This window comes from Vulpes lagopus, chromosome 9 (assembly GCF_018345385.1).
Source record: "Vulpes lagopus strain Blue_001 chromosome 9, ASM1834538v1, whole genome shotgun sequence".
NCBI lineage: Eukaryota > Metazoa > Chordata > Mammalia > Carnivora > Canidae > Vulpes > Vulpes lagopus.
Window position 1 is genome coordinate 56692788 of NC_054832.1, and position 18028 is coordinate 56710815.

The window sequence follows — 18028 nt, forward strand, 5'->3', positions numbered from 1 at the left end:
AGATATATTTTATGGTAAAAATATTTTCTGCATATTGGTAAAGAAATGTAGAGGCGATTCTACAGCAGTTGTGTAGCACAATACTTTCATTTTGCTGCAGAGATGCTGTCATGTTGTGGGTCTTGTGATGGGATTATGAAATGGGATTATGAAATGAAATCATTTCAGATTTTCCTCTGTAGACAAAGCAAACCAACCCTAGATTAAGATCAGTGTTTTTCTAAACACACACCACTACGTTTTGATTTGTGTTTCTGATCTTATTCATCTGCCAGATAACTGCTCATTAGATCTTTACATTTATATTTAAATTGAATTATTATGCAGTACAAGGGCACCAATGACTTATAAATAAAATAATCAATAATATAACCTAATTTCATTTCTCTCTTTTACTATCATTATCTTAGGGTAAATGGGCTTTACATGTTTTTCCTAAATTATCAGTATATTAAATCAACATCATTCCATAGCTTTAAAAAATAAACAGGCAATATTGTAACTATCTACTAACCTGCCTGCAGCCCTAATGTCTGGTATAAGCAGGTGAATGACTTGTGTGAATTACAATTTAGATTAAATGAGCACAAACCCCTAATATAATAAAAAACCCTTTGTGTCTTGATGGTTGTTTTGCTGTATAAAATATCTTTGTGCTGCAAAATATCTTTTTAACAAAGTTTGTATTTTAAAATATGAAAAATAAGTTGATGAAACTGTCTTAAAGTCTCTGAAAAAGATCACAATTTAATAATATAGCAGGGATTAGGTGATAATGTTCCACTTATTAGCAGTAAGTTGAAGGGCACCTGGGTGGCTCAGTGGTTGAGCATCTGCCTTCTGCTCAGGTTGTGATCATGGGGTCCTGGGATCGAGTCCTGCATCAGGCTCCCTGGGAGGAGCCTGCTTCTCCCTCTGCCTATGTCTCTGCCTCTCTCTGTGTGTCTCTCATTAATAATTAAATAAATAAAATCCTTTAAAAAAGTTGATTTTTTTTACTATTTTCACTTTTAAAAGTTAATGTGATAAACTGATTATCTTATAATAATAATGTTACCATTAGCTAAAAATAATCCATTGAATTAGAAGTAAATATATTCTCTTCAGCTTTTTTGCTTTTTGAGCTTTACTACTAACAAAAAAGAATTCACAACTGTGACTAATCTTCTGTCTAACTTAGAAATCACTACTGATCACCTAATAATTGCCAGGAATTTGGTTGAATCTTGGGAATGCAAAATGAACCCAACTTGTACCTGCTCTTCTGGGTTCATTCTAATTGGCAATAAGCAATAATTTATAGCATTGCAATAAGTGCTATAAACAGTATAAACAACAAACAGTAAAACATGTAAAGAAGTCCTTAATTTTACCTGAGAAGGTTATAAAAATGTTTACAGAGGGGTGAAGGTGGTAATGTTACTACATCTTATAGGACAAGTAGGAGCATGCAGAGAGGCTAAAGAAGAGAAGAAAACATCAGCAAAAACAGAAATAGTGTGAAAAGGGGAAGCTAGAAGTTTGTCATCCAGGACTCTTCCATTACAAAATCCTTAACTATCATAACTTTTTAAAAATTTTTTTATTTTAGGGGAGGCAGAGGGAAAGAGAATCCCAAGCAGGCTCCATACCCAGCACAGAGCCTCACTTGGGGCTCATCTCCCTACCCTGAGATCATGATCTGAGATGGAATCAAAAGTCCGTTGCTTAACTGGCTGAGCACCCAGGTGCCCCTTGGTAACTTTTTCTAATGAAAACTCAGATCTCACCAGCTTTTTCACTTCCATTACTATTTCCATACATCTGTAATTCGACTTTGTCGACACTTTCCATGCTTTCTTTGCCTTCTCGTCCATGCTGTAATTGGTACCTTAATTTATCTGAAGATAAATTTCAGAAATGTTTCATGGTTTTCAACATTTCAACATCAATAATTTCATTAGATTATTTTTTATAAGTTTGACTTCTGATGGTATTGTAATCTACACCTCATAAATCTGATTTTCACCAATTTTGTTTTTGATGATCTTGTAATCTGCAGGATTGATTAATTTCATTTTACAATTGCCTATGATAGCATATAAATATAAATGAATTCTTAAATTCATTTCATTCATTTCATTCATTCTTATAAATGAATTCAGGTTGATTTCCCTAGGAATCAGACTCTGAGATTAGGAGGGAAGATATTTAGTGCAGAATGCTTTAGGATGCACACCCAAAAGGGAGCACCCAGCCCACCTTTAGCAGAACAGAAGCTGTGAGATTGATGGTCAAATAGTAACCCAATCATGCATTTCTGGAAGAAAGTCCACTTGAATATGTTATAATATCCTTTCGTTATAGCATTGAATTTAATTTTCCAGTATTTTGTTTAGACATTTTGCAGTTATAGCCATAAGAGTTATCAGCCTGTATGTTTCTTTCAGCTCCCTCCATTTATCTTGGGTAGTTTAATCAAAGATTTCACCTAATTTACTTGTCATTTCAGAGCACTAGTAACTGGATTTATTACAAATTGTATATTTTTTCTATTTCTTAAGTTATATTTTTTTTTACTTTCTTGTTTATGTATTATTTTTATAGCATTAATTAGGTTTATTTCTTGTTCTTTTTGTAATTTTTAAATAATATAGTGCATTTCTCTTTTGTGAACTTTATTGAGATATAATTTATATACAGTAAAATACATACATTTAAATGTAAAGCTTGGCTGGGCACCTGGGTGGCTCAGTGGTTGGGAGGCTGCCTCTGGCTCAGGTTGTGATCTCAAGGTCCTAGGATCAAGTCCCGCATCAGGCTCCCTGCCGGGAGCCTGCTTCTCCCCCTGCCTCTGCCTGTGTCTCTTTCTCTCTCTCTGTGTCTCTCATGAATAAGTAATTAAAATCTTTTTAAAAAAATAAATGTAAAGGTTGGCAAAGTTTGACAAATAATGAACACCACCAAAATCAAGCTGTAATCTATCACTACCCTCACACCCTCAAATGTCCTCCTGCCTCTTTGAAATCAGATTCAAACCTAGGCAATAATTGATTTGCTTTCTCTCAGTATAGACCAGTTATCCTTTCTTTCTTTTTGTTTTTTTTCCACAGTGTATACTTTTGTCTGGTTTCATTTGCTCATCATGTTTTCAAGATTTGTCCATTTTGTAATGCTTATCAGTAATTCATCTTTTAATTTCTGTATTAATTTAATCTGTGTGCATGTACCACAGTTTCCCCACTAACAGTTTTGGATGTTTAGGTTGTTTCCAGTTTTCAGCCATAACGAATAAAAAACTCTGCACAAGTCTTTATTTGAAACATATTTTCAATTCTTTTGGGCAATATCTAAGACTGGTATTTCAGGCTAATATGGTAATTGTATGTGTGTTTTTTTTGTATGTTTAATTCATGTAAGAATATGAAAATTCTTTCCAAAGCTGCTGTACTATTGTACATACCCAATATCAAATTTGGAAGAAGTCTCACTGTGTCTGCTTCCAAAACAGTGATATATATTGGTATATATTTAGTTGCATGTATTTGTACCAAATTTTTGGTACTTTTACCCTAATCCAGAATACAAATATTTCTTTTTATTCCTTTCAGTGAGGATGTTTCTGGTCCAATTTGACTCATTTTCCATTTAGCAGAGTGATTGATTGCAAAAAATCAGTGTGGATCATATTCTGTCCTACTTAAAACCAATTGGTGAATCACATGGAAATAAATTAAAATCTGAAATCCTTAGCATGGCCCTTTAGGAACTGTGTTGTCTGCCCTCCACCCACCTTTATACCTTCTGGTTTTGGCCCTAATGGTTTTTTGTTTGTTTGTTTTGTGTTTTTGTTTAATATTTTATTTATTTATTTATTCATGAGAGCTCAGAGAGAGAGGCAGAGACATAGGCAGAGGGAGAAGCAGGCTTCTTGAGGGGAACTTGATGTAGATTCCATCTACATAGAACTAGAATTCTAGGACCGCAGGATCATGACCTGAACCAAAGGCAGACATTCAACCACTGAGCCACCCAGGTGCCCCAGCCTTCACGTTCTTATTCACTGAGCCTTAGGTACAGTCTTCTTTCAATTTTTCCTGAGAGCTCTTTCCTGATCTCAATGTAAATTTATCTAGGCAACTCAAAATGTCTGGTTATTGGACTACAAAGTAATGATTGGTTATCTGTAATTATTTGTATGACTATGGCTTAATGTTTTTCCTCTTCAAAATTCCCTTAGAAACTGAGAGCTCCAGTGCCTACAAATTTGTGGCAAAGTGTAGAGGTTTAATATATTTCGTATATTATATAGCATCAATGTCACTTACTGGATCACTTTGTAAAGAATTATGTACTAAAGAATTATGTGATAAAGACATAAATGAACTTGTATTCTAATCTAATCTAAAAATAATTATGTCATATCAGGTGATTTTTTTCAACCTATAAAACTTAATGAGATATCAAAGTTTTGTCATATATCTCCCATGTTATTTTTAGTTTTCTGTTTCCTTGATATTTTTTAAGACTCCTCTTTCACGAGGCTGCTCGATTTTTCTTATTCTTATTTTCTACAATGGTATATTCAATTAACCCTATTTTATTTTTTTTAAAGATTTTATTTATTTATTCATGAGAGACACAGAGAGAGAGAGGCAGAGACACAGGCAGAGGGAGAGGCAGGCTCCATGGAGGGAGCCTGACAAGGGACTTGAACCTGGGTCTCCAGGATCATACCTCAGGCTGAAGGAAGCGCTAACCACTGAGCCACCAGGGCTGCCCCACCTAGTACTTTTTTGTCTTGTAGGGCAAACTTTGTGTTTTCTAAAGAATTGTTTTTTCCAAAAAAATGGATCCAGCCGGATATAAGAAATGGAGCACTGGCTACTTTTGACAGGTGGTCACCACAGGAAAGTTCACAGATTTCTTTGGTAACTGTTTATTTTGTTTCCATGTCTGGGTGGGTAGAAAGAATTGTCTTTGTCCCTCATCCTATCCAGTTCCATCCTCCCCACCCAAGGCATTGCCTTCTACTTAAATATGCCTATGTATTTTACAACTTTATCTGTGCCTGTAAGGAAGAACGAGGTCGGGGGATGACAGGGAAGAAGGAAAGCTGTAGGGGACAAGTTCACTATTGAATCGAGTCCCTTCTTTCATATAATTATTACACTACTCCGAAGTTAGGATTGCTCTATCTCTTCTGTAACTGAATACAACTCTCACAACTTGGAAATTGCTGTGGCTTAGACCCTCCTTTCCTGACAACCCATCTGCCTCAAGGGAAATCAGGTGAATCACACTATGAGCCCCCCCGCAGTGGGTCACTGCTGTTGCTCTTTATGTCCTTTGATTTGACTTTCATTGGCTGTCACAAGCTCTTCTCTTGGTCTTAGCCTCTCCTGTAACAACTTTGAAGTTTTTGAGGATTCTATATCTGGAATTTCATATCACTTTCACAGATGCACCATTATGCTTTTGGTTAATCATGGGCAAGTGTGCATTTCTTTTACTCTGATGTCGTCTGCCTTGTATTTTGCAGAAAAAGAATTGAAAATTTCAGGACACGTATAGATTTTTCTTACTCTTAAAAGGCTTTCTTTCTGGGCAGTTCAATGAGATCTTGGAGGGAAGAAAGTGACGTAAGTTAAAAAAGATCAGCTCAAATGCCCCAGTTGAAATGGATGTCAAATTGCACTGGAGTATAGAGTACAATACACCTTATTATTAATATATGCAACATTTTATCTTTATTCTAAATTGCAATCCTCCTGTGACTTAGAGCAAGAACTCTTCTTTCTCTTCTGAATTTCTCTATAAAATTAGAGTATATTTCTTATATTCTCCACAAAAATATAAAAACTATGTTTCATATTTTAACAAGATACACAGTTACTTAAGTAGTAACTACTAAGGAAGTAAAAAAATATATTGATTTGTAAAAAAAAATTGGGAGAATATGGTAGGAGTTGAGTGTTTGCCCAGAGATAGAGCCTAAGACTGAAAAAAAAAATTGAAAAATGGTGATATGATCTAATGCTTTCAAACTATGGAGAAAAACACCAGATAAAACAGCTACACTATTGGAGTGTTTTCGCTGAAAGACAGAATGTGGAGGCAGTGGTCAAATGGGAGTACTGCAGGTTTGCACTATAAATCTTAAATATAATTTGTGTTTTTAAATGATGTGGACATGTTACCATGATAAGAGTAAAAATAAAAGTAGAATCTTAGAAAAATAAAATTTAAAGTCTTCATATTTTAAGAGATTTTACAAAAAAGGTTTAAATACGAATGGAGGACAATAGCAATGAAAACATCTAAGTTAAAAAAGCATTGCCAGAGTATATGTACACAACATTTAAGACAGGCTGGCTCATTTATTTTAATTACTGTCACAAAATTCTCAAGAAAAACTACACAATGAAGTGTAAATGTGAGTATTCTCCCTTTAATCAGTGTCCAATTCTGTGATTATTTGGAGATGTGCTAATTAATTTTGCTCCGGCTTCTAAAGATCAATATTGGTGAACTCTATTTGAATTTAATTAAATGTCCACATAAAAAATATTATCAGTATCTCTAGAATTTCAAAATCATTTTAAACAATAATGAAGCACTCTACTACAGGTTTTTTTTCCTCAATTTTTATTTAGAAAGTTCAGTGAAACAACATATCACAGTTTAGAAATATTTTAATCTCACTATAATTTAACACTTACAAAATTTAGTAAGTTTTGATTTTCAACAATAAAATTTATAAAAATAATTTTACATTTATAAAATGAATCACTATTTCACAATAAATTATTCATACTTATTACCTGAAAAAAGTTTTGTGCTATATAAAAGCAATGTTTTTCATTACCAGTATTTTCAAAATATGCTGAAAACTTTAGTTCCTCTTTGGCCAGCATTTTTGGCAGTTAAGTATACAAAAATATTACATTAAAAATTCCCTGACCATAGTTATTAAAACAAAGTCGTTAGCAATAATTTCTAAAACAAAGCTGTTTAGTAAATGTATGCAGATAAGTTAAAAGGCTCACTAAAAATGAATCTTCTGGTTTTATGTTTTAAAGGTTTTTTTAATATCTATTAAGAGAACAGCACAAAAAGTTAAACAGAACCTACAAAGGATATTTGTATTTTTAAAGATGAAAAGCATGAAATTGAGATGCTAAATTTCCACAAAATAATAATTAAATAAACTTTGCTCTTCCCTCACTCACTCTCAAAGATACATTTTATAGTTTGCAGGTACCAGGTATTGAAGGAATTTTGATTTTATTAACTCAATGATACCTTCTAATCAGTATTCTACTCTGGGTTAATAAGTTAGTTAATAATAACAGAACATTTTTATTTGTAGGGTAAATGGGGGTTATGAAATTTTAGAACTTTTGAGGCTCTGTAAAAATCATTGAATTCAGTCTCTTACAGACTGGGACACTTTCTTATATCGCTGATAATTACTCAACCAGTTTTTCACTACTTCAGGAAATGTGTGTGTGAGAGAGAGAGAGAGAGACCACTGTTTCTTGACGTGGCCCATCATAATTGTTTTTAAATAAGTTTCACTTTACATCAAATAGGGCTCCAATGAACTATACTCCTCAGTCCACTTGATTTTTGGAAATCTGCCGAGTCAGTGATTTGAATTTGTGTTTGTTTTCATCATAACCTATTTTGGATCATATCTTTTATTTTCTTTAATTTGTTTTAAAGTGTTTTTTAAATAAAGTTTTTTTAAAATAAAGTTTTGTGTTTTTTTTTTCCAGAGAGAAGGCATTAAAACCACAGTGGTTTCTTATTCATGCTGCAACAAATTTACACTCATTGATTACATGTGAATATGTGCTAAGGTAAAAGATGGATAGGATTCCGTCATTGCTCAATTGCATATATTTAAAACCATAGTGAAAAATTCACATTTTTCATTCCACCGCAAAGATTTGTTTTCCTTAATGTCAAGCAGACCTGGGCATAAAGGTGGTGGCTATCCTACTCTTCAGGTTTAAGAACTTTGGTTACATATCCTCAAAGCAATAGATGTCTTCATTTGTAAGTGAAAGATAATAATAGCTCTTTGACAGGTACTTGTGAGGATTAAATGAGGCAACGCATATGTGACAGATGGTGGTCTGTCGGCCAATAACAGTCTCTCAAACTGGTGCAGTTTCAGTGGGCACAAAGTTTATCACCTAAACACTGCTCTCTCAGCCTCCCTGGGAACTGGATGCACGTATTCGGTAAGTTTCTAGTCAATAGATGCTGACTTCTAGACTGTTTTAGGAAAGAAAATCAGTGTCTCTCTTGGTCGAGACACTGTATTAAGGGTTTCCCCTTTTTTTTTTTTAACCTTTTATCCAGTATCTTAACTGTTAAAACAAACATGCTTTATCTTAAGATACATCTTCAAATAGAGGCAGATTTCAAGGAAGAACCAGTCATCCTTGGAATGGTTATTTATAATTTCCTAAGCTAAAGACAGGCATATTTAACTGTGAGCCAGAAAGATATTTCTTAGCCACAGGATATCCAAAAGTGATTCTTCTTCAAAGAAATATTTCCTCTTCAATAGCAACTGCTTTATTTTTCTAATTTGCAAGTTTAAAATTGATAAAAACAAAACAAAACAAACAAAACAACTTGGCTTATTTTACACTGATCTGGAGTTGCTGATCTACTGTTCTTAGTCAAAAAAGAACACTTAATTCTACATCACATCACAATGAAGCAATTATTTACAGATTTAAATTAATATCAAGACAACAAATGAAAGTAGTACATGAGATTCAACTAGTTGGGGAACAGTGCGAGGGAAGTTGGAAAAATATATACAAACATACTGAAACTCAGATACACATTGTTTGTATCTGAAAGTTTTAAACAACAGCAACAACAAAAAACATGAGCCTATACACAAAAAAACAAGATACCATCTTATAACAGCACCATGCAGAAGCCTTGGCTAACAGTTTGCCAAAAGTACTATCCTGAGTTATTTCAAGATCAACAAGTTTTCACATTTATGCAGTGCCGTTTGCGAGTAGACACATCCTCACAATTGCTTTTGTTTGGAGAGAGGCTGGTGTGAAATCACTGAAGCTTGGTTGGCAGCTATTTTGTACTGTTCTTGTCCAGAGCCTTGTGGTGGGGAAGGGAGTGGGGTCTCAGGAGTTGCTAAAAAAGAAGCAGAGAGTTGTATGTGATTGTCATCCTAGCCCAACCCATTAAGTCCTGCATGATATCAATATGCATTATTTTTATTTTGGAGATATTTTTAAAAGCCATATATAAAGTATGATTATAGAATACGAGCTCATTGAGGTCCTTTTGGAGTTGCACTGCCTTCTGAACTCCTAGATAGCATTCAAATGGAATAGAGCATGCTTAAACATCTTAATAGTTACTTAATAGTCCCTTATAAGTCACTTCCTGCCTTTCTTAATAGCATTTATGAGTATTTCATTCTTAGAGACAGACCCAGCAGAAAAAAAGTCAATGAAAAGAATTAACAGAAGGTCAGTTCTTTTTTTTTCAAATCTTAAAAAACAACTTCACATTTTTTTCAATAAAAAAATGCACATAAAATAAAATAACTTTGGCTTGGATTCCACTAACTCAAACATATTAGATGATATAATAAGGTAAGATACTTTTCAAGTGTTCTGAAACCTATACTGTAGTTAAAAGCATCTAAAAACTAATGGCTTTTCAGCTTCAAAATTACTATTACAGTTGAGCTCACCCTTCCCTTCCCCATCAATGCAAAGAGCAAGCCCAAGTAATTAAAAAACAAAGTTACGGTTTGAATACTTCATTGTCTTGAAGAGTATTTCCTCCATATTGCAAACTTTTACTGTACAAAGGCCAGGAAAATACACATGAACTTAATTTTTGTGTGTGAATGTGTTTAATGTTTTGCTTTGCATGATTTATGAACTATTCCAAATAGGGGCAAACAGAGCGAATTTTCCTTGAAAAATGATTCTTGTAAAATATTTTGTTGAAAGAGGGAAAATAAAAAATAGGATGTGAATTTTAAAAGATGAGGGTCAGCAAATATGCTTTTAAAAATACTAGAAAACTAACATTTAAAAAGTAAAAGATTCAACCACCAGCAGAATTGTTAAACTTTCTTGCCAGTTGATGCCTATAATGTTTAATATGTTGTTAATGTGTTTTATTTTCTTGGTTTATGAATAACTAATCTCTAAGAGAGATGGTATTGGGTTTGTCTCTCTCTGCTTTTGACTGAAATGAAAATGTTAACATTTACCTCACAAAGATGGTTCCAAATTGTCTTTCAAGTACATTTATATCCACAGGTTAAGTATGTCCTGCTATTTCCATAATTTGTATATTTTTCTAATAATTGTATTTCTACCTGTATGATATAATCAAAGAACTCTGTGTTTCAGATATAATTTACACATGGGTTTACTAGTGCTTGTATCTAAGGGATAGCAGTGGTAATAAGTATTTGATTTAGTGTTAGGAGGAGATAGGTCAAAGGCAAATCTGGGATAACAGTATAAATTCAGAAACAATTCTAGAAATTTTGTCAAATACAGATTTTTAACCAAGGGGTAGCTTATAAACAGAATTTGTGTTAAATCTGTAATACTATCAGATTAACTTAGCTACTAACCTCTACTATTTATAACCATTTTAGTTCCAAAGAGCTTTCTCAGCAGTCCTCACTTTGCACAAATTTCACACACACGAATTTCAGTTATCACAGCTTAGCTAAATAGCACCAGTCTGTGGTTTGAATTTCAGTGAGCCTGGTAACTCAAGGTTAACTGCGAGTAACTGCATATGTACAAACTTCACTGCTAAATCTTTGGTCTATTAATTACTTTGATGACAGATGTGCATTATGATCAGTAACCAATCACATCACATCATTCAGTCTGTTAGTGATTGGCCACTGAATATGTTTTATTCAGTGCATGTACCGACAACTTAAATGTGTAGTTGTGCTGCCTCCTTGTCTCCTAGTGATTAATTATCATGATATTTTGCAAAAAAAAAAGAAAGAAAGAAAGAAAAGAAAGAAAGAAGAGCAAAAAGTCATAATACAGGAGGTGAATGGAGCATGGATGGAGTTACAGAAGTAGCTGCCCCTAGGAATGCAGACACTGCTACTGTTTGAGTCTCTAAATCTGCATTCTGGAGCTTAGTGAAGGAAAACTGATGGACATTAGTGAAAAAACTGATCGTGTTGAAAAAGATGAAGACATGGAAAGTACAAAAGGTAAAATGCTGGCAGCTGATCCAAACTTTCAAAAAAGGAAAATTCATCAAGGCAAAGAAAGGGTACCCACTTCCACTTGCACGTTAGAGGACGGAAAAGCAGCAAGCGCTGTTTAAACTACACGTTATAATATATTTTTAAAGATTTTATTTATTTATTTGAGAGAGAGAGAGAGCATGAGTGGCGGGGAGGGGTAGAGGTAAAAGCTAGGTGTGGCTCAGGGAGCATAACTTGGGCTGAATCCCAGAACCCCGGGATCATGACTTGAGCCAAAGGCAGGTGCTTATTTAACTGACTGAGTCACCCAGGAGCCCCTACACTTCATATATATTTTTAAATTTTTATTTATTTATTTATTCATGAGAGAGAGAGAGAGGGAGAGAAGTAGAGACACAGGCAGAGGGAGAAGCAGGCTCCATGCAGGGAACCCGACGTGGGACTGGATCCTGGATCTCCAGGATCACGCCTTGGGCTGAAGGCGGCACCAAACCACTGAGCCACCCGGGCTGCCTCACTTCATAATTTTTTTTAACAAAGAAATAAAACTCATTAATTCTCAGTGAATCTAATGTTTACATTACCATGTACCAAATAAATATCAGGATTCTTATTTTTCAATTTCCCTCTACATTTATATCCTGTAGTTAAGAGAGTCCTTAATGTTGTGGCAAGCCTTTTTTAAAGGTCACAAGCAAACTATAATTTTCCTATTGATTATTAAGATTCCTTTGCATGGTTCCAGTTTGCAAAGTCCTTTTTACGATCCTACACTACCAGACAAAACCAGGACTGCGTGTAGATCCTGTCATACTTTAGAAACATTTATGCACTCACATCCCATTTCAGGAAGCAAACCTGTGCCTAAGGAGAATAAGTGATTTGCTGAACACCACAATCTCCCACTGTTGAGTCCTAGATAGGAAACTGTACTTGAGTTTTGCAGTTCCTGGGTACTGACAGATTCTTTCCCAAATGCCACTTTTTCTCAGTTAATTAAGTTTAAAAGTTATTATGGTTGAAAAGTAGCTCAGGTACTTACAGATCTGGTCTGTATGAACCAGTGATGACATGGGACCTAAAAGTATAGTTTGTCCAGTTAATGGATCTTGAGACAAATGTGGATGCATGGGATGATGGAGATGACTAGCGTCATTGGAAGCACCTACAGAAGATAAAAAGATGCTTGCGTTAGTGATATTTAATCAGGGACGGCAAGTTTACCTTGCAACAAATGTTTTGATTGACAGCGTGGATATTGCTATTTTTGCAAAGTGCTTTTTGGGATTTCAAAAATAAATTAATAGAACTGCTGCCATATTAAGGACAAGGGCAGCTTTCACTGTGCATTGGCTAGATTAATGTTGTATCATATTATGGTGTGTATTAATAATGGACCTTGTGTGCCGTTTCCTGGAATCATTAGGTTTGCTGCCTGTTGTTAAGGCAATTCCAAGAATCACTTACCTCAAGTTGATAATATTTGGGATCACACTGATAGCATAAACAACTTTTATTTCAGAAAGATGTCATTAGGAACACATTAAGAACCAGAAAACTAAAACTAAAATAAAATAAAATAAAGTGATTTTACAAGGAAATGTAATCTAGATCAGAACACAAAATAAATGATTTCTTAACTTATTCCTGACATTTATTGCAGCAACGAAATCTCATTTTTTCCTTTCTCATTGTGTTATGTCAATTAATTACTTCAGGAGGAAAGTGTTTATTTTTAAGGTATTTACTATGAACATTTCTAGGTTATGTTGCCATGCTGGTATCTTTGAGCTTTGAAAGGAGTCAAGGCTTAGAAAAAAATAATACACTCCGAGGAGAACTAAATATAGGAAATATATTTCTATTTACCACCTTCGAAAAGATAAAAACTAAGGCGAGAGGAACTGGGTGGCACAAAGATGGTGGAAACTAGTAAGAACGAGGATTTCAACACATTCAAGTATTTTTGTCTCCATCCAATGAGTTTTGCAGACTTTCTAAATGTAAAAAATTGGGTTCATTATGCCATGGACAAACAGTAAATAGGTCAACTCTGTATAGAGTGCGATGCTAATAAGTAAAGTGGAAATTGTCAAATGTACTCACCACCCAGTAGCATTTCCTGAAGTAGGTTGTCAATTTTAACCATTCCAAAGAGCTTAACGAACTGTATTTGCTCAATCATTTGCCAAGTGATGCTCTGCAGTGTGGGCAGGAGCAGAAGCAGCTCTCCAAACCGCCCCCGGGAGTCATACTGCCTGTCGTTGATGTAATCCTCCAAACTGAGCTGCACCTGGAACCGCATGTTCTTAATCTTTACTGGATCACTTAGTCCCTTTGCATCTAATAAAGGAAAACAAAGGGCAATCTAAAGATCGAATCTTACTAAAGTGTGAGGAGTAAATGTTCTAATATGAAATTGTTTACTTTTCATTATAATTATTTTTCTAATGGAAATCTGAAAACAAACCTGGATCAAAAAATACAATTGCCTTCAAACAAGCATATTCGTTGTCATCAATCTGAATTTCTTGAAATGGTCGTACTAGCTCGTCTAGAACCCGGTTGGCCACACGGCTGATCTCGACTTCACTGCTGTTGCGGTGAATTACGTAGTTGTTTCCTAGGAGAAAAAAAGATCAGCCGCTGTCCAACAAAAAGATCATCAGATGGGATTTAGGGGTTCTTCCCTTGAAGGAGTAGTAATAGTACTTCCTTCCAGTACTGTTAGCTGGTTATGTTAGAAAAGTTTAAGAACACGTCAAGGATCAATGACATTGATAATATGATCACATGCATTTTAACAGCCCCAGTCACTAGTGATAACACGAAAGTACAGACCAATAACAAGCTAATAATTGACAAGGGAGACACAAAATATAATGATTAGCCTGCCACTGTGTCAGTTATCTATTAGTGTCTTACTCATTAATGAGCGTAACACAAAACCTAAAGAAACTTTCTTGCTTACACTGGATAAAACTAGGACTCCTTTACTGATGTAGGGGTGTGTAGCTGTAACAACTCTTGGGACGCAATTTTAACAACTAGAAGTAGATGAATTCAAGAAAATTCAGAAACTGAATTGAGACTAGACTACCTAATCCCTAAATTCAGAAAATCCCTATCTAATTCAGAAAGTCTCTGGCTCTAAAAGACAAAAACTCCTAGGATAACAGCCTAAACTGTTATTTTCTGGTTTTATAAAAAGCAGTATATTCTGAATTTTTTCACTGCAGGCAAAGACGATTTTCAGTGTAACAACATGTGCAAAATGAACTTAAAAAAATGTAGCCTTGCTTTTTTATGAAAAGTTAGTTATCTAATTATTTGAGGTAAAACACTTTAGAATTAGGTAGCAAGGACATTTGGGTTTTTAAGTATATTGTATTCACATCTATAATGTGTTATAGATGTGAATTTACAATTTAAGTATATTGTATTCACACCTCTTGCAGTTTTCTAAATGCAAGAGAGTGTTTAATAGAATCTAACAGCATAGTCTATGCAGTCATATGCGCTTTAGAATCCTGGCTCTATCCCTTAAGAGATTTGTGATCTTAGGTAAACATTCTCTGCCTGCATTTCTTCACCTGCAGAATAACAGTACCTACCTCTTGGGTTATCATGAAGATTACATGAGGTGTGTGTATTTACATGTAAAGCACTTAGAGCAATGCATCTTACATAGTAAGTCCTCAACAAATATTAGCTATTGTTATATCACATTCAATTTATTTCTATTTTGAGACACAGTATCTATCAAAAAATAGGATAAACAATCTGGTCATCATTTCATACAGCCAGAGAGAGGTGGGGGTAATAATTATTAGAGGGATCTCAACTCTCTCAATAGGAAACCTAATTTAAAAGGCAAGTAAGACTTGGGGATTGGAACAATTGCTTAAGGAAAACAAAAGCTTTCCCTTTGTGCCTTATCCCATTCAACCTGCCATCTTACTTTGCCTCTTCCAGCACTGCAACTTAACTATCAGAATTTTCAGACATAGTCACCAAATTATTTTTTTTAACCTGGGATGTTGCATCATACTGTAAGCAATAAGATTATGGGAAATAAACATGTTCCTTGGAAGTGTATAAAGCAATATAATTATAAGTATTAAGTAGACACTGAAAGAATGTGAAACAACACTGAGATTCCAATAAAGTGGTCACATGAATCACTAATTCTTTGTCCTGATATGATTTAAACATAATTCAATTTACCTTTATTGAGCAACATCTTTTATTTTTAAACATTCTCCCCTAGTTTTATTGAGATAATTGACATACATCACAGTATAAATTTAAGGTGTAGAGCATGATGGTTTGATTTACATATATGGTGAAATGATTACCATAATAGGTTCAGCTAACATCCATCATCTCACTGATAACCCTGAGTGTCTCAATGCCCTCTAAACTTCCTTGTAATCAAGTCAAGGAAATATAGGGCCTTGAGTGAGGACAATATCAATTAAATCCAATTTGTGAAGTGAGAGTACCATTTGACAGTGTCTACGAATGCTTGTTACATACAGAATAGATCCTGTGTAAGGATGAAGCATGCATAATTTCTTTTTAAATTAAAAAAAAAAAACTTACCCAAAAGCAAAATATCTTTATACATCATGGATCTCTTCGTAGCTCCAAGCAGTAAATGTTCCCCTGCGTGAGCTCTCAACAGTGCCACCTTAATGAAAAATTTCAAGTTTAACAATTAATTATAAAATATAGTGATTAAAAGACGCTATAATATATATCTGATTAACTCCGTGTTCTTTAAGTCTGGGACCTTTTTTTTTGTTTTAATAAACTATAATCTCATAGATACTTGCCATCGTGAATGCTTCTATTTTTCCACCTTAGCATGTCAATAGAGTTTTACTTTTCAAAATTTCTAAAACTTCCAAGTCAATACAATGGAAAGAAACAAACAAAAAAGTAGAACAAAAAAGAAAGAAAAGTGTTTTGGAGTGAAATAGAATCTAACAAATCAGAATTCACATTGTGGCTTGGCCACATACTACTATTTCACCTTAGATAAACTAAACTGAAGGTTTGGGACTCATTTGTTTTCATCTCTCACAGGGAGGCAATGATAAAAATCTCAAAGTGTGGTCATGAGGACGACATAAGAAAATATATGTAAAACACTCTGTTACACATAAACTGAATAAATAAAAACAACGCAAAGACTTGTGACATACTGAGAAGAGGATGAGTGATTTGCTTGCTGACACACTTTCTAGACCGAACCTCTCTTTGCACTAAGCTCTCAACTAAGCCTTAAGTGTGTACTCAATTGCCTACTTTAACCTCCACCGCAAAGAACAGGAAGCATTCCAAATATGACACATCAAAGTAACGTGTCTCCAACATCTTCAGCATCTTAGTCAATGGCCCCATCACCTGAAATGCTTGTTAGGTCAGAAACAGAGTCCATTTTTATTCCTTTCTAATCATACAGCAAATCTGGGTGCTGCTTCTCCATTACTACCACCCCAGCCAGAGCCTTTACCATTCTTCTTCTTGCTTGCCTCAAGGCCCTTCACTGAGCTAATGCATATTCCTGCTTCCTTTCTGGCTCCCCAATCCTAAATCCTTCTTGATGGAGTTTCCCAGATAATATTTGTAAAATAATAATCACTTAATATCACTCCTCTGCTGAAAACTTCTACCTGGCTTCTTATTGTCTTTACAATAAAACTCAAACTCCTTAACAGTGGCCTCACGGGGGCTAGCTCAATGCTTTGCCCCCCCACTAACTTCTCTGGTTTCATCTTGTGACAGCCCTTACTCACTTTTCTCCAGGCACATTACTCCTACTTGCCTCAGAGCCTTTGAACATGCTGTTCCTGTTGGTGGAATGCTTTGTCCTCAGATCTGGGCATGCCTCGTCCCTTGTCATTCAGGTGTCAGGAAAAATCTCTGATCTCCAATTTAAAGTGTGTCTTACCATCCCACCCCAGTCATTCTCCAACAACTCATTCCATTCCATTTTATAGAACTTCCCCCACCTAGAATTCACTTAGTCATAATCTGTATATTTTTTATTGTCTGTCTCTCCCAAAGAGAGTGCAGACTTTATGGGAATAGTGACGCAATGTGTATTTTTTACTGCCAAATCCTTACAGTTCCTAACACTGAACTGTAGTCCGACTAAATATTTGTTTGATGAATTTCCTGAGTGAATTTCACTGATCTAGGATCATTTTGAAACACTGTTGATTGGAGATAATAACATTCATGAACTCCAGAGAAGATTAAATAAAATAATATGATATATAATGCAACTGCAAGCTACTTCGCTAGGGCCTTAACCACAATGGGTATTTGCCAACCCATGGCTATTAATTATATTGTTAGTATTCAAGTGTCATTTAGTAAATAAAAACTATTTCTGACGGCTTACTGGATTTTAGTTTTCAAATTTTAAGTCATCGTCTTCATACATAAGTCAGCAACTTTTAAAGAGGAGTGATAATAAAAATATAAAACTGATAAATAACATAACCCTACTTATATGGCTTGGGGTGAGACACGTAGGTTTTAGCAATTTAGCATTATTCACTATGAAATAACCTTCTGAGCCAGCTATCTTTATGGTATGTCAATAACCATGACTCACACCAGGAAGGCAGTTACAGAATACTTTAAGAATGATTTCAGATTTCATAGCACTTTTTATTTTTTTTTGGTCACCGTATGAAACGCTGTCCTAGAAATATAATTGCTAACTTCCTATGATCACTTTTCATTCTGGTTGTGTAAATATTTTGCCTT

The 18028-nt window shown here is 34.7% G+C and overlaps 1 protein-coding gene across 6 annotated transcripts in view; it reads right to left on the reverse strand.

The window, feature by feature from the left end:
- Positions 1–6610: 6610 nt before the first annotated feature.
- Positions 6611–18028, reverse strand: part of HNF4G (hepatocyte nuclear factor 4 gamma) — a 122623-nt gene continuing 111205 nt past the window's right edge. For all 6 annotated transcript variants that reach the window (XM_041768889.1, XM_041768883.1, XM_041768888.1 and 3 more), the window contains 5 exons: positions 15848–15935; positions 13713–13865; positions 13349–13585; positions 12285–12407; positions 6611–9165 (listed from right to left, as the gene is read on the reverse strand). In XM_041768889.1, the coding sequence (XP_041624823.1) occupies positions 9044–9165; positions 12285–12407; positions 13349–13585; positions 13713–13865; positions 15848–15935 (723 nt within the window). In that variant the 3' untranslated portion in view covers positions 6611–9043. The remainder of the gene's footprint in view (positions 9166–12284; positions 12408–13348; positions 13586–13712; positions 13866–15847; positions 15936–18028) is intronic.